Genomic DNA, 24,148 nt, shown 5'->3' with positions numbered 1-24,148 from the left:
TCGCGGGGGGAGCAGCTCCAGCAGGGGACCCCAAACTTCCCTTTCCCGAGCAACATTAACCAGCTCCGACTGGGGGATCCCGAGGCGTTCCCAGGCCAGGTTGGAGATATAATCCCTCCACCTAGTCCTGGGTCTTCCCCGAGGCCTCCTCCCAGCTGGACGTGCCTGGAACACCTCCCTAGGGAGGCGCCCAGGGGGCATCCTTACCAGATGCCCGAACCACCTCAGCTGGCTCCTTTCGACGCAAAGGAGCAGCGGCTCTACTCCGAGCTCCTCACGGATGACTGAGCTTCTCACCCTATCTCTAAGGGAGACGCCAGCCACCCTCCTGAGGAAACCCATTTTGGCCGCTTGTACCCTGGATCTCGTTCTTTCGGTCATGAGCATCATTAGTCATTTTCAAAATACCATCACATGACACATAAAGCGGCAACTTCCAGGCCTGAAAAAAGTGAAGCCAATGTAAGGGGTCTTAAACCTGCATTCTTTCTAATGGCCTAATGGCTTTTTGAAGGTCTTGTCTCGGAATCGACCACATTTTAATTAGGTCTTGCCTCGGTCTTGGATGAAGAGGACTCTGGATTTTATTTCAAAACCGGTCAAGAACACAACTGCAGGAATATCACTAAATTGCCTGTGTATCGTCTGATTTATGTGCAAACATCATTACTGGGATTGAATGTAAAACTAAATATTGAGGGGGACAGATATTGCCTGTTCTCCCCCAAAATCTATGCCTATGATTCCAATATCCCTTATACAAAATAAATGTTAAAAATTGTATAATTTGGGGGAAATCTCTAGCTCACCCAGTAAGCATGTGCGTCCCATGTAGGCCTTTGCAGCGGCCCGTGTTTGAGTCCGAGCTGCGTGTCATCCCCCATCTTTCTCCCACCTTACCTGTCTATCCACTGTCACTATCAGATAAGGCAGAAAAGGCCCCCCAAAAATAATCTTAAAATTTTGATAATTTTAGATTCATTTTTCTTTCTCTAAACATTCCATTTGAATTATTTTATAGTTTTCTGTAAGTTATTGTTTAAAAACACCAACAACAATAATATTATGGTAGAAATAAAGATGCTTTTCCGCGATTCCCATGAACAGTAACAGTATTACCATGACAACCTGTATGTGAACCGGAAATCTAGTGGATATGTTTCTGCTGCGTTTCAGTTCAATGTTGAGCAGAAATTAACACCTCAAGGGGAATCTTGAGGAGATTTCAAGACTCTGAAGCTCCATGCAAATGAGAAACTTTGCCACCTGTCAATCAAAATTGATCGGAACCAATTAAACGACTTTGTTAAAACACTGCGTGTGAGGAGAGGGGAACATCATCCATCGGTATGACACTGCAGTTTCATTTACTCACTGGACTAAGATACACGCACGCACACACACACACACACACACAAACACACACACAGAGTTTGTGGCGCTATCTATGTGGGGACCCGTCATTGACATAATGCATTCCCTAGCCCCTTACCCATCAACTAAATGCCTAACCTTAACCATTACCCTTACCCTAACCATAACCTAATTCTAACCCTAAAACCATAACCCTAACCCTAACCATAACCTAATTCTAACCCTAATGCTAAAACCAAGTCTTAACCCTCAAACAGCCCTTTAAACTTGTGGGGTCCAGCATTTTGGCCCTACAAAGCTGTCGGGACCCCACAAGTGTACTGGACCCCCGTTTTTTGGACCCCACGAATATAGTTAAACAAGCACGCACGCACACACACACACACACACACACACACACACACACACACACACACACAGCCAGCTGTCGGTATGTTGTGATTAGGTGCTTATATACAGAAAGACGCAAGTAGGGCTCCATAATTGCTTAAATGTATGTGACAAACACATTTCACTCCATAATTGTAGGTGAAAAATGTGTGGGCGTTTATTTTTTTTCACAATAATCTATCTCACAACTTGCAGCCCATCACATATACATTTTCGAGGTCACACAGGGTGTTTACACTGTGTATATGTACAGCACAAAAAGAATGCAATTTGAGGAATAAAATCCACTCCACAGAGTTTCTATGATGAACAAAGGTGATGCTTTAGACCTGTATGTAAATGTACACAAATGTCTCTACTTCTACTTCATATTGTTTGTGTGAACATTTTCTACATGCAAATCTGCAATTATAAATAAAGTTTTCGGTTTGTAAGTGCAAATAGAAGTTATATTCTCCGGTTTCAGCTTCTGCAATGTGAGGATGTGCTGCTTTTCTCGGTTTTATTCATCATCATTATTGGGAACTATAATACCAGAGGTATACTTGACTCGAGTCGCAAATTAGAGGACTTGACTTGGCCAACATTGATAAATGACTCAACTTGACTTTGACTTGGTGTTCAAGACTTGAGACAAGACAGATGACTCAAAAAGGACTTTTTTGGAAGATGTTGAGAAGTTTCATTTTGTTTTCCGTCACATGATTGGGTGATTTTCCGTGCAATGCTCGCCGACCTGGCAACCAGCAGAGGCCAACGCAGCAGGCTGCCGTCATGAATGGGATTCAATTTGGATTCCAGGATTATGTGGACAATAGTCTATATCGAACAAAGTTTAATTTCCGGGATTGTTCAGGTGCCGCCCTCATTCCACCGGGATGTCCCTCACCTTCCGCTTTCGTTGGGTTGTAATGTAACTCTGGTGGATTTAGGAGGACTACGGTTAACTGCTCCTCAGACCTCTGCAGGGTAAATCCAGACAGCTAGCTAGACTATCTGTCCAATCTGAGTTCTCGGTTGCTCGGCTAAAACTATTGTATGTAAAACAAGTTCCTTCCCGAGGCTTTTTTGCAGAGGCACAGTGGCTCCGTCCAGCGCTAAGTGCAGCCCATGACGATTGGGATTGGTTTAAAGAAATGCCAATAAACCAAAGCAACATTTTTCTCCGATCTCGGAATGCTGTGCGGACTAGCCAGACCCTCCTCTGCAGCACCGTGGAGGAAGGTCTGGCAATGAAAGACTATGTAGTCGATGACCATACTATGAAGAGAACAGCGCTGTGCAAGGTCTGCAGCACTAAAATCACGGACACCAACGACCACAACAGCTAGCTTCATCAGTCACTCCACAACTCACAAAGAAAGGTACATCAATGTCTCTTTTTAGCCAAATAATCGACTGGTTAAACTTTCATTTTAACTTACTTTAGACTTGTTTTCAAATCGATTGTGCATTCTATTGAAAAGACGTATCTGTTAAAGACAACCAGGGGACGGATTCAGGGCCAAATAACCGATTCAATTCAATTATGCGAGCACGTTAACTTACTAGTAACACAGCTGTGTGACTTTTGTATGACTAGACTTGCGACTTGCTTGACTTATAGCAGGAACTCAACTTGACTTGCTTGACTTGAGACTCGCTTGTGACTTGAACATGTGTGACTTACTCCCACCCCTGCTAAATACCTCAATCAGACGGTTGGTCAGACTGACATTTTACAGACTAAAAGGAAAAAAGAAAAATGTTGTAGCAGTTGCAGCCTAACGGATAAAAAGACTGTTTTGATGTGGAAAGATATCCAGTACAAAGAGGAGCAGAAGGGGTGCGAAATAGAAGATAATAAACAGCAGAGGGAAAGGGAGGAAAATGAGAAAGTGAAAGGAGAAAAAAAGGAGGAAGAGGAATGCAAGGATGGAGCAGAAATGATTTGACAGGGTGAGCGGAAGGAAAGGCAGATAGAAGGGGGTGAAGAAAAGAGAAATCAAGTTTAGTTTTCTTCTATTGCACAACCGTGCTGTGTGCCTTGAAACCAGAAAGGACACAAACAAATTATACAGAAAGAGAAAGTGAAAGACAAGGGCTTAAAAAAAGAAGAAAAACAAAAGAAAAAACTAACAAGAGAAAGTGAAAAAAGAAACAATTTGTGACTATAAATGAAGGGGGAAAAAAAACATTTTTCATCTGTTTGAGCTTTTCCACATTGTTGATCGATTTCATGGTAGATATCAGCCGATTTTGAAGATATGAACAAGAATGAACAGATTATCCCTTAGGGAAGAAGAAGATGAAGACGGGAGGGTTGGCAGAGTTCAGCTGGGTGTTTTCCAAACTGCCAGTCTGCCTGTTAGTCTTGGCAACACGCACAACTCGCCTTGCGTAACCGGACCAAAGACTGTGTTTCGGTCTATCTATGGGAAAATGGCACCGAAAACAACCCAATCACCCTTCATCTATTCCTCTACAGAGTGCCGTTGAGTCTTGTGTGTTAGCTTTCGGTCCACCATGCACTGCTGCAAGTAATAAAGAATGGCTTGCTGTTTTTAACTGAAGCAGGTCACAGCATGTGAGTCGGAAGGTCGGCACTGTTGTCAATAATGATCAAAATGGAAATTTATAGAATCCATTTTTTTTTATTAGTTTTTTTATTTTGCTTTTGTGCTTAAAACTAAGGGGGCAGTTCACACAAAAAGTCGTAATGGTATCTATAAATGCAGATATCCAAGCATTACATGCTTGCTCTTGGGGGAATTGTTGGGTCTCTGTTAATTATAGAGACCAGGGTCTAGACCAGGGGTCTTCAACGTTTTTTAAGCCAAGGCTCCCTTAACTGAAAGAGGGACGGAGCAGTGACCCCCTACTACAGATATTGTATAAAATGAAGTTGCATATTAAACTGGGCTTACAATAACGTTTAGGGTGGTCTAAAGCCTTTATACATACCTTTTTGCATAGAAAACTAAGCCATTAAAATAGCCTAATAATTGTTGGCATGATTTTATAAATCATGTTATAATGTTACACATACATGTGCCACAGTGAATCCTTAGGATGAACTGGATCTGTGAATGGCCTTAGTGACTACCTCCTATATACCAATAAGCCTATCATCAGTGGGGATTTATATTTGACAATATTTTGTTGGATTCATGTTAAGACTTTTACTTTTTTTTTTTTTTTACTTTTAAAAATGAACAATAATTTGGAGGACCACTTGCATTGACTCTGAGGACCCCCTGGGGGCCCCGGACCCCCTGTTGAAGATCCCTGGTCTAAACCCATCTACCTGTAAAGTGTCTCGAGATAACTCTTGTTACAATTTGATACTATAAATAAAATTGAAAATTGAATTGTGTACGTAAAATACTTAACTTACGTCGATATTATTTTAGCTTTTTTTTTCAATTCACAATGTTAACCACGTGTTTAAAACAGCAACCATTTCACAACACACGCCAGTCACTCGAAAAATAAGTTTTTTATTGAGAATGCAATTTTGTGTAGTTTTTAGGAGACACTGCTGCTCCACTCTACAATAACGCTGCAAATCATTTATTTGAGCAGCTCGCAGTACTGAAAGTTGACATTTAAAAAATGAAAATGTAACACGAACAACTAAAATGATTAGTTGATTAATCGATTAGTCAATCTGCAACAATTTCATTTTTTTTAAGACAAAATGCCAAAAAAAAGTGTCCGGTCACGGGTTTTCCACGGTGTTTAATTGCTGGTTTTTGAAATATTCTTCTGTTAATGTAAATTCAATATCTTTGACTGTTGGCTGGACAAAACATGTAACCTGAACACGACATCTTTGGCTCGAGGAAATTGTGACACATTTTCGAAATCTTGAAAACAACTCAATAAAGCAATTAATAAATTAAGTAGAGTAATCAATAAAAAATAAATCATATTTAGCCCCCAAACTCTCTTTCCAGAAACAGTGTAGTTGTTACTATAATAATCCACAGAACATTGGAACTACTTTGTACTGAAAGAAAAATAGTCCCTGTGAAAACTGTAGCAGAGACAATGGGCGGTTTTGAGTGTGACATAACATGCAAGTGTAAGGGACTAGCAGAAGTGTTAGGGGGACTAACACAAAAAAACTGACATAATTCTTCATGTTTTGACAGATTTCTCAACAGCTGGACATTTTAACCAACACTGAATAGATAGACATTACTAGAGGGAACGTGTTTTTTCTTGATAATATGGAATTGATCCTTTATGAATGCCTCTTCTAATAACAAACGTGAAAAAAAGTCCTTTTATGTGAGAATATCTGAAAGTTTTGTACTTGGGTGTGTCCCAACTTCACAGGCTGGAAGCACTTCATCGGTGCAGGCTGGGCCTCTCTTTTGCTCTGGATGCTTCCAGTAAGAACTACTCAAAGTGTGTTCATAAAAAAGATTTCTGAGAAGGTTTGATGACAAACATGACAGGAAGAAGGGAGTTGAAATGGTTAAGTATGCCATTTTGGTATGTCGACAGTTTGTCTTCAGTTCATGCTGCTCAGTTACACTGAAACTCACACGGAGCCGGTTGACTGACAAAAATAAATAAAAGTCTCCTTCCTGTTTTCATCATTTTATCTGAACTTGACATTTTTTGCTCTATTTTAGTCCTGAATAGTTTAGTCCTTTCAGATTTCACCCACCATCTCCTTTTAAGGCCAATTTTTCTATAGAAGGCAGAAAACAAACGTCCGCAGAGCACGGGTGATGCTGAGGTAGGATGACAACACAGGTAAGTCCGAGACAGGTTGAGACGGCTGTCCATCAAGACAAACACGATATTTTATAGTTTCTGTCGCCCCCCCATGAGGAATTCGAAGTAATGACAACCACACTGTCGGCGCGTCCACATGATACAAGCCTTCCGTGATAGCGCACCACCCCCACCCCTCCTCCGAGCAGTTGCTGGTAGCCAAGGAGGACACGGAGGATTTAAAAAAATATGATGGACACTTCAGAAGAGGTAGTTATCGTCACTCGAGATTCTGCGCGGGAAAGTCACCGGACACCACAATCTTCTAAACACAGTCACACTGAGAAATCCAGAGAGAGTTGTGTGGAGCCGATAGTCTTAATTAGCTTTGTAGCAACTCATTTGGCAATGGCTTACATTACATTAATGGACGTTCATTAATATCAAAAAGTTACGGACTAAAGCTTTAAAATATTAAATATTAAAAACAAGTAAGCAAGATATGCATAGGCCAAATCTACCTTTTATTTACGATTTTGTTTGATTTCTCGGCAAACATTGTAATGGATTATAACTATTAAATCAAGAGTATAAAAAAAGAAAGGAACATTTTTTATTATTTTTTGGGGCTTTTCTCTTTATTGGACAGCGGATAGATATGATAGGGGGAGAGAGATGGGGAATGACACGCAGCAATAGGCAGCAGGTCGGACTCGAACCCTGCGCCGCGGCAGGACTCAGCCAACGTGGGGCGAACGCTCTTACCGGGTGAGCTAGAGGCCGCTCCGACTGTTTCCAGTCTAATGCAGTCTGTAGTATTCAAGTCTGCTGACTCGGAGCATGGTGATGCTTTACAGAATGGGCTTCGCTCTACACTCTGCCTCGCTCGGTGCGAGAACACTTTGGTCCATAAGACCGTTAAAAACTGCTTTAGCTTCACCGCAAAGACATGAAGGTTGGTGCTTGGCTGGGATTATGTTCTCACTTCTAACAAACACGGGTCTTGTCTGAGGCCCGAGACTGTTCTGTTCCGAGTTTTGAAGGCATCGTTATCACCTTGACAAAGAAAACACAGCTAAAGCAGAAACTGTTCTTACAAGTTGTTGGTGTGAAAGCGGCTTGATACCTGCAGCTTTTTGAGGTCCACTCAATCTCTGTTGCTAAGTGTTGCAGAGTCGTAGCTCTATCCTCTTTTCCTGCTTCAGAAAGCCCAACCCTGTCTTGGCGCTGACATTACTACATAAGCCTCTCTTAAAGCCAAGGAAAAACCCCAGTAAAATGAAAGCAGGGTGACGTCTTCTTCCAGTAAGCCAAGTGGATGTGAGAAGTAGATACCATGTTGGGCAGGGCAACCGGGGGGAGAGACATGTAACAATATTCATAAGAAACCATTAATCTCCTCTTAATAAGCTTTTGATCCAAGCTATGACAGGAGCCGACCAGTCTTGGCAATGAAAACCAACGTTGCTGGGAAATTAGGAGATCTGGAAATTAACCAGAACAATGTGGGCATGTTTGTGTGTGTGTGTCTCTCTCTCTCTCTCTGCTGGCACACCTTGAATTCGGAGATGTGTTATAGCTTGTCTCGTCTGGCAGAACTGAGACCAGTTGAAGTGTTGTTCTGCCAAACTGCTCGTCATGGCAGGAGCACAGAGAGGAGAAGCGACGGGGTGAGGCAGCAGCCACCTACCCCAACGTTTACCGTCAACACAATGCACGCTGTAACCAAATCAGGAAGAAAATCACCAGGAACTTTCACTTTCTCATATTTCATAGAAAAAGCTTTAACCAGGACTTCAAACCGTCCAACTTTGTAGGCACTGTTACGGTTTGTTTTTTTAGGCGGCCTGATGTCTAAAATACAATTGCAGACAATGGGTTGTTTTCGATTCCCGGATTTAGGGTTTTCTTTTTGGATCATTGTGGCCCAAAGTAAGTTAACCCCTCCGGCACTTTTTCTGGTGTTTTCTGTGTTTCCCTTTGGCCTTTAGTCGTGGATAGACAATCAGGTGCTGTTGGACGATTCAACAATGGTTGCTGGTTCGAGGTGGACTGGTAGCTGGATATTCAGCTCCTGGGCACTGCCAAGGTGCTCTTGAGCAAGGCACCGAACCCCCAACTGCTCTGTGCGCCTTTCCATGGGCAGCTCCCCTCACTCTGACATCTCTCCATTAGTGCATGTATAGGTACTGAGCATGTGTGTGTAATTCAGGCCTGTGTGTAATGTGTGTAATAACAACAGAGTGAAAAACATTGTAATTTCCCCTTGTGGGATTAATAAAGTATATTATTATTATTATTATTATTATTATTATTATTATTATTATTATTATGAGATTGATACATTGTAATGAACCTACTGAACAGTCTAATTAAAATTGTCAAAGGCCTAAAGGGATGTTGACGTTGGAGCGTGTAGTGCTGTGTAGTTACAGTCCTGCATTACTTTAGAGAGAAGAAGGTTCCTAAACCATTTCACTTAGAGTGCTACAGATTTTAAATTAGACAAAAACAAGGAAATAAAGGTAAAATATTAAAAGAAAAAAGATTTTAACTGGAGACACTGCAGGTTAACAGAGAAAATTGTAACTAATAGATGTCCCCATGAAACTTACATTAAGACAATCTTTTCTCTTTCTTTAAATATACATATGAGGCATTATGTAATGCTAACTTTTACTGAATTTAGGAGAAATTTAAATAGGCAAAGTGGAGTAAAATAAACACCTAAATATGTATTTCTCCAATAGTCCGAAAGAAGACGTTACAGAAGCAAAATAGCCCAAAAACTCAAAATTGAAAAATTATGTTTTAGTCTGTAGCGTCTCCCCTTAACATGGACATTCATTCTTGACTTTTGGAAAAAAAAAAAGTACATATAAACACATACATATACAGAACAAATCAATCCAAGCGCAAAGGCTCAACTGGGTCCTCACCAAGATAGACTTACGAGACCACACACACACACACACACACACACACACACACACACACACACACACACACACACACACACACACACACACACACACACACACACACACACACACACACACACACACACACACACACACACACACACACACACACACACACAATCATGTTGTTTTCTCCAGCGGAGCAGAACCTGCTGTTGTTATGAGATACAGTGAAACTCCCACATCCGTGTTTGAGCTGCCTCCTACTCACATGTTCTAAGCTACATAACATGGTCCTGATTCATAGAAAGAGGAGAGTCCAATTTCAGAAAGAAGAAGTGAGGATTTTGCCAAAATGCAACATTTCTATATTCTTTAAGAATATGCGAATACGGTATGTTTCAATAAAAACAACCGGATTTGTATATGGGCTTTTATTTGCATATATTAGTATTACAGTCAATATACCCTGACCATACCTCCTGTTTACAGAATAAATATTTTGAGAATCATACACAAATTCCGATGACCCGAAACATGCATGTTGACAGTTACATTTTATGAGCAACCTCAGGAGAGCTTCTTTAGGATCATATTTTATGGTTTTGAATTATTTACTTTTTAAATTCTCCATTCAAGAGTTTTAAAAGACTGTTGTCAACTTTTAGAAAATGTAATATAATTTCTTTTTTGTGTTGTGTTGTATTGTTACTTTTTATTTTTTATTTTCATGTTTTGTAAATTATAGAGTGTGGTATAGACCTACTCTATCTGTAAAGTGTCTTGAGATAACTCTTGTTATGATTTGATACGATAAAGAAATGTAATTAAATTGAATATCCGTACTATTTATATATCTGGAAACTTTTACTTAGGGCTGGGCAATAATTCAATATGATAAGCTATTGTATCGTGATGGAATCATACATCGAGATATCGTGATATACAATTACATTGCCTAAATTGATAATAACAAGCACATACTAACTCAATTTTCTCAGAAAATCTGTTGTGAAACATTTTGAGGGAATATCATTTGAAGAATTTCAGATTTGTGTGTTAACATCACATTATTTTTGTGCATGCATGTAAACATAGTCAGTATATAGCCGGAAATGATGTATCGTTTCTCAATCATTTCAGTTGAAACGGTTTACCACATTATTGATGATTATGAAATCTCATTGTAAAAAAAGGTTCTGTGAAAGTACCAAGTAGCTGTCACCAATGTATTTGGTCAAGTATCGTGATTTGGATTTTCTCCACATCGCCCACCCCTACTATTACTCCACTACAATTCCCCGTAAGAGTTACTCGTTACTACAAAAATAAAATCAGACACAATTTGTTAGACTGCCAAAAAAAGCAGGTCTGACGAATCATTGCTCATAGATTGCACGTTAACGCACGCTCCATTCCAGTCGGTGAAGTAATAACTGATAGCGTCATGGAAGTACCTGCTGCAGGAAGCCACAATAAAGTTCATGATCAAGTTTGTTTTAAACTTCTAATAAGTACATTTATTATCAGAAAATTACTTTTCAGAAGTACTTTAAGTACAGTGTATATCAGATACCTTAAGACTTTTAGTAAAGCCATATTCTAAAAAGGGTGACTTTAACTTCAAAGTTACCATTTTCTGGTAAGATTCTTGTACTTTTACTCAAGTATTGCTTTCAAGTACTTTATACAAGACTGGCTGTGTAAGGCAGCAGTGCTAACCACTGAGCCCCAGTGCTAACCAAGAGAACTGCTCTTCAAACACAAATCCGGTTCAACCCTCAGCAAACCTCCCTGCTGAAGTGTATACACTGCAAATACCCTCTGTCTAGAGAACAGACTTATGCAAAGACATCAAGGCTCTGTTAGGGCTGGGTTTAACAAAAAAAACATTTTCCTATTTGAATCGATTATTTTATTTGAATGAGCCAATATCGATTCATAAAATCCAGAATTGATCTCTGTCTGTATCATATGAAACTAGGACACCTTAGGAATCCATTGATACCAACTGTGTCATGCTAGCTTGTTGGGAAGGGGGATAAAAAAATAAAATAAAAACGTACATTTTGGAGAGGGAAAAACTGGCATGGCCATTTTTAAAGAGGTTCCTTGACCTTTCACCTCAAGATATCTCAATAAAATGTCACTCAATACGGCACTTTATTGTTGTATTATGTTGACTGCTGTACTGTGTTTATGTTAGGCCTAAATAAAAAGTTAATTAATGTAAATGCTTCGGGGTCAGTTCTTTATGTAATCAGATACTTTCAATAATAATGCAGGTTTTAGGGAACCTTGTACAACTGCAGAATCACAAAACTGGTATTGTAACTGAAATATCCCAAATCAACATTGAATCGGAAATGTAATCGAATCGGGACCTTTCGAATCGGACGTCAAATCGGGAAATGAATGGCAATACCCAGCCCTACTCTGTGTTCCCTATTATTTAGCTACTGCAGGGACCTCTAAGTTATTGTTAAATTGTTTTTAAAAAGTCTAAATGAATCCAATTATTGGATCCATGAATTAAATATTATTAGCAAATATAAATCCCCACTGCTTACTGGCCTATAGTCAAGGTAGTCACTAAGGCCATCCACAGATGTGTGCCACATGTATGTTTAACATTAAAACATGATTTATAAAATCCTGCCAACAATTATTAAGGCTATTTGAATAGCTTAGGATTCTATGCAAAAAACGTATGTTTAAAGGCTTTAGGCCACCCTACAAGTTATTGAAGGCCCAGTTTAATGTGCAACTTAATTCTATAAAATATATGTAGTAGGGGGTCCCTGCTCCATCTCTCTTTCAGTTAAGGGGTCCTTGGCTTAACAAACTTTGAAGACCCCTGGACTACTGTATACAGCATCTTCATGTACCATACAAATAGCATCAGTGTTGGGACTAACGCGTTACAAAAGTAACGCAATTACAGTAATGTATTCCCTTTTGCTGTAATGCAGTCATATAACACATTACTAATACAATTTCAGTCAATTATACCCGTTACAATCTCAGTTTCGCGAGATACAACGCATTTTAACCCGACATTTAATGGTGTTTTGTTTTTTTTGTCGGTAATTAATGTTCAAGCTCGCTGCATGTAAATATTAGCATTAGGCCTACGTTTTATCAGCATTGGAAAGTAACTATACCGTAGGCAACTTCAGTACAATTGTACAATACTTTAATTGGAGTATTTTCATTTTCTCCTACTTTATACTCCTACTCCACCACAATTCAGAGTCACGTAGGCTATTGCACGTTTTACTTCACTATTTATTTTATAGCTTTGGTTACTTTGCAGATTGTGATTAATAATACAAAATATTATGCATAATCTATGATATATAAAAGTGAATAAAGATGTTTGTTGATGCCGTGGTGAAATTCACAAGCTACCTGCCAAGTCATACTTCCGCCGTTATTTTGGTGAAAGAAATTCAAAAGGAACGCAAAAGTAGTGTAAAGCATTACAATTCAGAGACAGTAATATTGTAATAGAACTAATTACTCTCAAACGACAGTAACCAGTAATCTATAATGTATTACATTTTGGAAGCCCAACACTGCGTAGCATGCCATTGACTCACTGTGTGTGTATGTTGCTGAGCTCCTGCTCGGTCTGTCTCTGCAGCTGCTGGAGGTGAAAGGTCAGCTTCTTACTCAAAAGGGCAAACGTCCACAGTCCTCCTCTCCCTGTGTTCTCCTCACACACCGAACCCTGATCACAAGACAAGACAGAGCGCTTATAGAAGCTATGTAACACACCCTCACCCTCTGGCAGCCATGCTGGAGGTCCACAAAGCAATGGCTAACTGGAAAGCAAACATTTCATCACTGATCAATGACTGTAGGTTTACATGCTGTCAGTCTGTTAAAGCTTTAGTGCGTACCTTTTTCATAATAATGAACGTCCGTTACTATGGGATTAGTTTTGTGACTTTAATTCCAAGCAAAACTTCTCAAGTATCAAACAAAAAACACTAAAGCAAAAAAAATTGTCACCTCAAAAGGTAAAACTTAAAACTTGCAAACAAAACATTTGTGTAGTTAGATATTATTAGATATTATGTCCTTTTGTTAACAGTTCCCTCTGCTTCTTTCTCAATGATCAGTCTTTTGCTCTCTCCATCACATTTGCAGTCATGCTCCCAGCTTTCTCCTTTGCGCTCCCTGAGTTTTTGCTTGCGATTCTGACACAAATATCTCGCGTGGGCGGGTCTAATCCCATACCTTACATTCAAGCCGTTGCCAATTGAGTTGCTACAAAGCTAATTAAGACAATCAGCTCCACACAACTTTCTCTGTATATCTCAGCATGGCTGGGTTTAGAATTTGGTGTTGTCAGGCGACTTTCGGGCGCAGAAATTCAAGTAAAGATAAAACACCTCTTCTGAAGAGTCCATCATGTTTTTTTTATTCCTCCGTGTCCTCCTTGGCTACTAGCAACTGCGAGGAGGAGGGGTGGGGGGTGGCGTGTGATCACATAAGGCTTGTATCATGTGGATGCACCGACAGAATTGTTGTCATTACTTAGAATTCCTCATGGGGGAGACAGAAACTACGCACTATAGCTTTAACTATTTCACTTCAATTCAAAAGGGGCTTTATTGGAATGAAAGTTTCAATAACAATGTTGCCAAAATGAAATTTGTCCAAATATTCGGACAGAACAAAATAAACAATAATATGAACATTAACACAATATAACGATTGATTTATATTAATGATATATACAGTATATTGTGTGTGTGTGTGTGTGTGTGTGTGTGTCTGTCGGTCATTCACTGTCCCTCAGGTTGTGGCACGTTTGTACTTTTTGCTACTACAACTACCTGGCCTGATTATCATGCTAACATACAGTGAATTGGCATGTTAGCATCCATTTAGTTACCAGGGTGAAAGGGTAGGCCCTTACATACTGGAGAGAAAAAGAATACAGTGTGCTGACAATAAAAACACGAGATAAGACAAACGCTCCATACCTCATCACATAACATTTAGTCAGGGGAGAGCATTTGATATGAGAATATATGTGAGGGATAACGTAGAGCGAGCCGGTCATTATTGCCAACTAGAACCCCGACAGGGCCATGCAGGACCCCGTTATACTTCGCAAAGATCTGTTCGTCATAGAAACGGTCTGTTATACAGAAAACAAAACTGAACGTAGAATGCTGCGATTGACCAATCATGATTAAGTAAATACATTTTAAAATAAACTCATGCTTCAGCTCTCGGTAGTCGGCTGTGTCAGTCATAACAACATGTGGAGTAAAACTTAAGAGAGTGATTTATTACTAACAGGCAGGCAGGCAAGCAGACAGACAGACAGACAGACAGACAGACAGACAGACAGACAGACGAGGTGAAAGGAGACCGTCAGACTCAAGGATATGACGGGTAAAGATAAAGTTGGTGTGGGTAGCGCCTAAGCACGTTGTGAGTCTGAACTCGTCGAGGTGACAGAGATCGTCAGTGAGCGGCTGTGGGCTGAAAGACAACAGAACAACTGAGTCATTCTGGCAGAACACTACGATCACCCTCATCCTCCCCTTTATCGGTCTGTCTGTCTCTCTGTGTGACTCAGTCTGAGAGACATACTCACACTCTCTTCACACAGAAGCCTGATTCAGTCCTCACCGTTCACATTGGAGCTTACGAGCGTAATTATAAAATGTGTCTTTCCAGACATTTCAATTATGATACAATACAATGAGCTAATATAGGCCGATATTATGCAAATGTTTCGCTGCACTTAGGCTTTTAATCATGAGTAATAAGGACTTGATAATCTTGACGAAGGTCCAGAGGGACCGAAACGTTAGTTTTCTTTAATAAATGGTGACGCTGCAGCAAGAGCAGTGTGTGGGGTTTTCTGCTTCCTCAAGTCAATGTTTATGTCCTATGCACCTGCACAGAAGAAGTGTTTGGATGTGCGGATTTTTTCTTTAAAAGTCAGACGTTAATATGAACGTACTTTTGTTACTTTTCTTCACTTGGATGCGGTCTATAAAAAGGTAACCTTCTTAATGCCAGTGCTCTCTCTACCACCAACACACTCTCACTCCCAACTTTTCACACCAGGACCCCTTTTTAACACAGCGGGTAACCCTTCAGTGTCAGTTTTCAACGCGCAGGGTAGTCCTATAGTCTTCAAGTGCATTCTTTTTGTCCACCGAAGTCGATTTACGAGTTGTTTTCCGGAGTTACGAACCGGAAGTTGCAAAAAGAACGCCACCGAGGTCGTATATACGACTCGTCACTTTCAAAGATGGCTACGTCGTGCATCACACGTAGTAAACATTGTGGTTTTCTACAATTTTAAGCACTTTTGTCTTTGTTGTAACCAAATGAAGAAGTCGTACACGTAGCACTGTATACTGCTACCTATAGGCATGTCGCTACAGTCTTATTAGGAGTTAAATACCGCCTAATTAGTTATTTGTAGCTTGTGCAGCTGAAATTGGCTAGAGACACTCGGTTGCTATATGACAACTATGGCTTTAAGCAGAGTCTTGAGCAGAAAGCAGAGCAGTAGCCTAACGTTAACGTTAATCAAAACGTAATTTTCATGTATCAAACTGTGAAATATATTTGTGTAATATGTCAATAACTGGGTGAACAGAATCCTAAATGTTACTAAAAATGTTACAAAAATCCATCTTTTCTCCGACTCGTAGTACTGTGTCACAAAAAGAACGCAAAAACCTGCGGTTATTCGTTTTCCAACATGGATGTGACGTCACACTCAAGCTGCTAGTCGCGATTACAAGACAAAAAGAACGCACCATTCAACACGTGGTTGACAAGTGCTCATATTATGCTCATTTTAAGGTTCAGAATTGTATTTAGAGGTTATATCAGAATAGGTTTACGTGGTTTAATTTTCAAAAAAACACCATATTTAAGTTGTACTGCAGCTCCTCTTTTCACCCTGTGTGTTGAGCTCTCTGTTTTAGCTACAGAGTGAGGCATCGCACTTCTGTTCCATCTTTGTTGTGAGTTGCACATGCTCAGTACCTAGGTAAGGACTACTAGCCAGTCAGAAGCAGAGTAGGACTGCGTGCCACGCTAGCAGCTAGGCGAGCATTATAACGTGTGTTACAAAGTGACCACGTTTGTCTCTGAAGTAAAGGCTGGACTACATAGAGCTGTTTGGAGCAGTTTGTGAACAGTGTTTTCTGTTGGAGATGGTAAGACCCTTTGGGGTGGACTTTGGGATTTTTCACTTTGTAAACCGTTAAGATGAACAAAAAAGATATATAACACAATAAAGGAAATGGAAAAAGCCAAAAAGCATAAAGAACTTTAATTCACAAAACACTACTTTGTTAGGTTGAGGAAAAGATTGTGGTTTGGGTTAAAGGTCCCATGACATGGGGCTCTTTGGATGCTTTTATATAGACCTTAGTGGTCCCCTAATACTGTATCTGAAGTCTCTTTTATATAGACCTTACTGTTCCCCTAATACTGTATCTGAAGTCTCTTTTATATAGACCTTAGTGGTCCCCTAATACTGTATCTGAAGTCTCTTTTATATAGACCTTAGTGGTCCCCTAATACTGTATCTGAAGTCTCTTTTATATAGACCTTAGTGGTCCCCTAATACTGTATCTGAAGTCTCTTTTATATAGACCTTAGTGGTCCCCTAATACTGTATCTGAAGTCTCTTTTATATAGGCCTTAGTGGTCCCCTAATACTGTATCTGAAGTCTCTTTTATATAGACCTTAGTGGTCCCCTAATACTGTATCTGAAGTCTCTTTTATATAGACCTTAGTGGTCCCCTAATACTGTATCTGAAGTCTCTTTTATATAGGCCTTAGTGGTCCCCTAATACTGTATCTGAAGTCTCTTTTATATAGACCTTAGTGGTCCCCTAATACTGTATCTGAAGTCTCTTTTATATAGGCCTTAGTGGTCCCCTAATACTGTATCTGAAGTCTCTTTTATATAGACCTTAGTGGTCCCCTAATACTGTATCTGAAGTCTCTTTTATATAGGCCTCAGTGGTCCCCTAATACTGTATCTGACGTTGTTTTAGAGGAGTCACGTGAGGGAAGTTTCATTTAAACCCACAAAAGGCTTTTTGAAAAATGACATTGATTTAATAGAGCGGGGGGGAACCCGTTGGATTTGAGCTGTCTTTCTGAGCATAGCATCGGGAGTGATCAACAATGAGGGGAAAGGAGGGGGAGGAAGACAGACAGACAGTGAAAAACATCACCAAATCAAACGAAACACAAAGGGAGTGCTGATATAACAAATCGCTGTGTGGACAGTTAGGAGGAATGCAGTTAAGGCAGTGTTGAGCAATTAGCCCTGAAACCTCTAGCAAAGATCCATGTTTTTGAAGACATCAGGTTAAAAAAAACACAGACGAGTTTCAGCGTCAGCAAAGACAGAATGACACTCGATAGCTCTGCTTCGCTGGTGACAATCGTCCAACTGTTTTTACTGGAGGCGTCATGTTTCACATTCAGGATAAGCTGCTTTACATTTGTTGAAATGTAATTCATTAAAGAGTAGAGCTCGAGTGATAAAGGATTTTTAAGGCAGATATCAAAAATCCGATATTCCGATATATCGGCCGATATATATATTTTTTAAATCCAGAAACGCGGAACAAAACATAAACAGATTTCCCTAACATTAGTAATTTGTAGTTATTTATGAGTCCTCACTAAAATAATATGATATTGCTGTTTAAAAATAAACTTGTTTGTTTTATTGTCACAACAGAACAGAGGAACATCAAAATATATTAAAGTTCTGATAAATAAAATTTATAAAAATACAAACTTAAAATATATCAACGTTGTTAGAGCGCCCTCTGGTGGACAAACTATGCAACGCCCAACACTTAGAACATGGTTGAAGGGTGTTTCGTCTGTTTTTATTTTATTTTGTAAATATTAATTCTATTGGCCATTATAAATGCCGATACCGATAGATTGGAAAATGCCTAATATATCGGTCGGGCTCTATTAAAGAGTAAAGTGTTTTATGAATCTACTACAATGACATGGATAAGGATCTCTTCCCCCCACGACACACAATTTATGTTCATCGGTGTTTTAACACTTAAAGTGCTGGAATTCCATAACTAATAGAATTGCCGTGAGCGCCAGATTCCAAACTCCATAATCTCTCAAGATGAATACGTAAATTGCAATATTAATGCATCTATTGTTAGGATATCTTTAGAAAAATTTAATAACACCGAAATGTATATTTTAACGAGTTTAATTATACATTTGAGTAGTAATTCATGTTTTAATAATTCATACCGTAGCCTAGTAAACCGTAATTATTTCATACATTCATATCCCGAAAGATATGCTGTGGAAATTCATTCAACTTAACTCATAACAGCCAAAGTGTGTTATTTGAACATTTATAACCTAACCTAACCTGGCACTGCCTCCGTTTTGGGGTCTGCTGCGGTGCGCAGCACTGCTCGGATTGGCACCGCTGCCCTTTTTTCCTCCATAAACTCTGCCTCTGCCAGTTGCTGCATGAATTTCCTCTGGGCAATTTTACTGCTGGTGCACTCCTTGGAGAGGATGTGAACAATGATTCCAGCCAGTTCGAGCATGTATAATGTCATACGAACACATAGACGGCCACCGGCCATCTACGTGCCTTTCACAGAGCGAGAGCCCGGCGCATGCCTTCTGATTCAGAACAGAGTCCATCCACGCCGTAGTAGCCTACGTTACCGACTCTGGCTTTGCCTTTGGCCCATCGGTGATGCCCACACTTGTTACTCGAGACCACTAGTCTTACGTTTTTCTGACAGAGACTATGATTATTACTAAGCAACCAAGATGGAAAAACAATACCGCAAAAATCAGAGCGGTCAATATGACCGTGTATGGCCAAAATAGGTAAAAGTAATTGTATTTTCTTTGCCGTTTGTGTAATGTATATTAAAACTATTTTAAATGAAAATGCAGACTCTTTTAGGAAAAGTCAGGTACCAGCAGGATTGCATTTTTTTATTCAGCAGTTATTACACATAGAATTTTCAAAACGGTCAAAATTACCGTCATGGCCGTTCTAGTGTTAAGCCCCCAACATCTCCTTCCAGGCAGCGCTGACTGGAAGGCACTAGGATTAGGCAATGGTTATGGTTAGGGTTATGGTTAGGGTTATGGTTAGGGTTAGGGTTAGCGCTAAGTGCCTTGAAGTCAACAGTTGCAGCCCTGCCTGGAAGGAGACGTTGGGTGCTTAAAACAGCATCAAGCCCAATTTATGTTTTCATCACTTTAAATTTAATTATATGGAAAATTCTTGAAAAACTTTTTGCATTTTTACCACAATACACCTTGTCATTGTACTACACTTCACTGGTTTGTAGTTATTAATCAACATTAAAATTGGATTATAATACACAGTAGCAACATGATGGTTAACTTTTCGTGTTGTACTCGAAGTAGTTGGCAAGTACAAAGTAACTTTGCATAAGGGATAATATACCCTTCAGTTTGTAATGATTTCTCATTATTTACCTGTTGCTCCTCAGTGAATGGGGATTGTAGGACTTGTACTTTGTCTTTTATCAGCTGCTGTAGTTTGTCTAGCGAAGCAGGGAAGTCCTCTCTGTTTCTCTGGAGCTCTGGACACTTTGAAAGAAAAGAGAGACGGACAGAGTATTTCATCAACTTTCATCACAGTAACCCTCGTACATCAACATCAATCTGATTGGGTTTCACAACCAACAGCTTTGGCAGCAACAAAACACCCCTGGGAGTCTGATCCTATTGGCTGCTGATAGTAGTAAAAACATCTTTTAAAGCTATAGTGGGTAGTTTCTGTCTCCCCCATGAGGAATTCTAAGTAATGAAAGCAAAACTGTCGGTGCGTGCACATGATACAAGTCTTACGTGATCGTGCATGCGCCCAACTCCCCCATGCAGTTGCTAGTAGCCAAGGAGGACACGGAGGATTAAAAAAATCAAGATGGACTGTGGGAGAAGTTTGGAGAAGACATGGAAAAGGACTTTCGGTCAGCACCAAGGTGCTTCTGGAAAACTGTTCGCCGTCTCAGGAGGGGGAAGCGGGGAACCATCCAAGCTGTGTACAGTAAGGATGGGACACTGTTGACCTCAACTGAGGAGGTAATAGGGCAGTGGAAGGAGCACTTTGAGGAACTCCTGAATCCGACTAATACGCCCTCTATGTTATAGGCAGAGCTGGAGGATGATGGGGGATCATTGTCAATTTCCCAGGTGGAAGTCACTGATGTAGTCAAACAATTCCACAGTAGCAAAGCCCCTGGGATTGATGAGATCCGTCCAGAAATGCTCAAGGCTCTGGGTGTGGAGGGGCTGTCCTGGTTGACACGCCTCTTCAACATTGCGTGGAAGTCTGGGATAGTGCCAAAGGAGTGGCAGACCAGGGTTTTTTTTTCTAAACCAGAGGGTGTGTGCCAATTACAGGGGTATCACACTTCTCAGCCTCCCTGGTAAAGTCTACTGCAAGGTGCTGGAAAGGAAGGTTCGGCCAATAGTCGAACCTCGGGTTGAGGAGGAACAATGCGGATTCTGTCCTGGTTGTGGAACAACGGACCAGTTCTTCACTCTCGCAAGGACCCTGGAGGGAGCCTGGGAGTATGCCCAACCGGTCTACATGTGTTTTGTGGATCTGGAATAGGCGTATCACCGGGCCCCCCGGGAGATACTGTGGGAGGTGCTGCGGGAGTATGGGGTGAGGTCTCTTCTCAGGGCCATCCAATCTATGTACGACTAAAGTGAGAGCTGTGTCCGGGTTCTCGGCAGTAAGTCGGACTCGTTTCAGGTGAGGGTTGGCCTCCGCCAGGGCTGCGCTTTGTCACCAATCCTGTTTGTAATATTTATGGACAGGATATCGAGGCGTAGTCGGGGTGGGGAGGGGTTGCGGTTCGGTGGGCTGGGGATCTCATTGCTGCTCTTTGCAGATGATGTGTTCCTGATGGCATCATCGGCCTGCGACCTTCAGCACTCACTGAATCGGTTCGCAACCGAGTGTGAAGCGGTTGGGATGAGGATCAGCACCTCTAAATCTGAGGTCATGGTTCTCAGCAGGAAACCGATGGAGTGCCTACTCCAGGTAGGGAATGAGTCCTTACCCCAAGTGAAGGAGTTCAAGTACCTTGGGGTTTTGTTCGCGAGTGAGGGGACAATGGAGCGGGAGATTGGTCGGAGAATCGGTGCAGCGGGTGCGGTATTACATTCAATCTATTGCACCGTTGTGACGAAAAGAGAGCTGAGCCAGAAGGGAAAGCTCTCGATCTACCGGTCAGTTTTCCTTCTTACCCTCACCTATGGTCATGAAGGCTGGGTCATGACCGAAAGAACAAGATCCAGGGTACAAGCGGCCGAAATGGGTTTCCTCAGGAGGGTGGCTGGCGTCTCCCTTAGAGATAGGGTGAGAAGCTCAGTCATCCGTGAAGGAGCTCGGAGTAGAGCCGCTGCTCCTTCGCGTCGAAAGGAGCCAGTTGAGGTGGTTCGGGCATCTGGTAAGGATGCCCCCTGGACGCCTCCCTAGGGAGGTGTTCCAGGCACGTCCAGCTGGGAGGAGGCCTCGGGGAAGACCCAGGACTAGGTGGTGGGATTATACAGCTCTGTCCCTCTGCTTCGGTTCCACTAACCACTGAGTTTGACTTTTTGTCCCGCCCACAACACTATGTGACTATCTTTTACTGGGTATTATGTTGAAAATTTCATTTTAAACAAAGTTTGGAGTTGATAAGTTGGAGTTTGTAACATTTCAAAATTTTAATTTTGACTTAATGATTTTCATTTTCACTATATATGCATATTGGTTCCGAATATTGGTTATCGGTTTCATTAACTATTAACAATTGGAATTGGTCTTAAAAAAACAGTATTGGTCCATCCCTACATTTTATCTTTTGCCATTGTTTTTTTTTACTTTGACTTTTACTTTATCAGTAACTGTTAATAAAAAAAGATAATAAAGCCAACATAGAAAGATACCCAAACCTTCACAATTGTACCTAGCTTAAACTTAACTACTGTCCTGACTAGTGGGAGTGCAGCTCGTGAGCTGACATGTTCTTTAGAGGTATTCCATTTCTATCTGTCAGCGTGTGAGCTGAGGGGGTCACGTAAAAACATGACTCTCTGCTACTAGTGTCAACTGTGATGGACTAGCTGTAACACTTTACTTGAAGGTATCGACATAAAAGTGACATGACATTGCCATGAACACATGACACTGTCATGACTAACTAACCCTAAACACATGAACCCTAACCCGTCATGACAAAAAACGAATGGCACTTACTAAAAGAAGGGTTATGGCATAAACGTTTAAATGTTTGCGACACGTTCATGACAGTGTCATGTCACTCTTATGTAGATACCTTCAAGTAAATTGTAACCACTACTTCGCTCTGTGGAAGTTACTGTTCAAAACTGAAGCAGCGTGCGTGCCATCGAATGGGGTCTGATATCTCCAATGACTGGGCTGACTTTGTACCCAAAAAAAGCACAAAAAGAAAAGTAAAACTAGAACACCTACTGTAAATGTTACGTTATGTCAAAGCAAAAGTGGAGAACTTCTATAAAAGTTTATATTTTTAAGTAGTTTCAGCAGTTTAATGTCAAATTGCTCTAAAGTACAACATCAGAAATGTTTAATAATGTTGGCAACAACAAAAACAAGTCTGCCTACTTAACAGAAGCTTTCCCACCACCACTGTTTGAAACCCCCCACAGAGAGCCACTGTAAGACTGTGCTGCAGCGGCTTATCCGGGTGGCTCGTATGCATGTTTTTTTTCTCAAAAGGTGGAAATCAATCTTCATACATATATAAAAACTACAGATGGACAGCAGGCAATTAATTTCCTAACTCGCCATATGAGTAGGTACAATCACAACATGAGTGGGCTGCGTGTTCGTGACACAGGGAGTCTGTGTTGTCTGATTAAATGCAATCAAAACAAGTCCATTGTGTTTTAATCCCTCTGAAAAAGATCTTGTTGTTAAAATGATGATGGAGGTAAGACAAAAAAGTCATACACATTCTGGATTCAACAAAATCAAATGTCAGTATAAAGTAAAATAGAACCTGATGAATGTGGGATGGCATAATTCTCTCCTTTCTTACTGTCCAACCCTGTCTCCTTTAAATTATGTTTCTATACTGATCATTTGTTTTGCTAATTACATTGGGAAAACAAATTCGTACTCTATAACGTAGTTTCTGGGAGACAGGGTTGTACTGTCAGAATAACATCATCCAAGGTTTGAAATGAAATTCCTGCACAAATGCTGGTATCTGTAGCACTAATTCAGCATTCTCTAAACGTTGGTAATCCCAGTTAAAAAAGCATCCTTAATGAACACCATTTCCCATAAGCCCTGAACTTTTGTGGGCTCGACAAAAGCGGCTGCGTTAACTTTAGACAAGACAAAAAAATGCTTTATAAAAAGGGCCAAGAGTTATTAAATGAGACTCCTTTTCCATCCAAAATGTATGGATGTGTTGCCAACCATGCTTGTAAATTTGCATGGGAGCTGTAGTTTTTTCTGACTTTCTTGTAGCTGACACATGCGGTGTGTGCCAGGCGTCTACTATCTAATTATCTAAGGCTTAAAAAAAAACATAGCTAGGCTTACTGTTAACTTACTTACTTTTCACTAACACTAGTAATTTTGTAAAGCATATTATTCCAATACCTAGGCTTAAAGAAGACTAACTTCACTATTGCTTCCAAATTACGAAAA

The 24,148-nt window shown here is 40.5% G+C and overlaps 1 protein-coding gene across 1 annotated transcript in view; it reads right to left on the bottom strand.

The window, feature by feature from the left end:
* The window catches only part of LOC114571289 (rac guanine nucleotide exchange factor JJ), a 111,613-nt gene that overhangs the window by 36,899 nt on the left and 50,566 nt on the right, over positions 1 to 24,148 (bottom strand). Inside the window, exons 3-4 of the mRNA XM_028602173.1 lie at positions 19,924 to 20,037; positions 12,998 to 13,128 (exon numbers count right to left, since the gene is read on the bottom strand). Of these exons, the coding sequence (XP_028457974.1) occupies positions 12,998 to 13,128; positions 19,924 to 20,037 (245 nt within the window). The remainder of the gene's footprint in view (positions 1 to 12,997; positions 13,129 to 19,923; positions 20,038 to 24,148) is intronic.

The sequence above is a fragment of the Perca flavescens genome, chromosome 16 (assembly GCF_004354835.1).
Source record: "Perca flavescens isolate YP-PL-M2 chromosome 16, PFLA_1.0, whole genome shotgun sequence".
Lineage (NCBI taxonomy): Eukaryota > Metazoa > Chordata > Actinopteri > Perciformes > Percidae > Perca > Perca flavescens.
The sequence above is the reverse complement of the archived record's forward strand: the minus strand, read 5'-3'. Positions and strand labels throughout refer to the sequence as shown.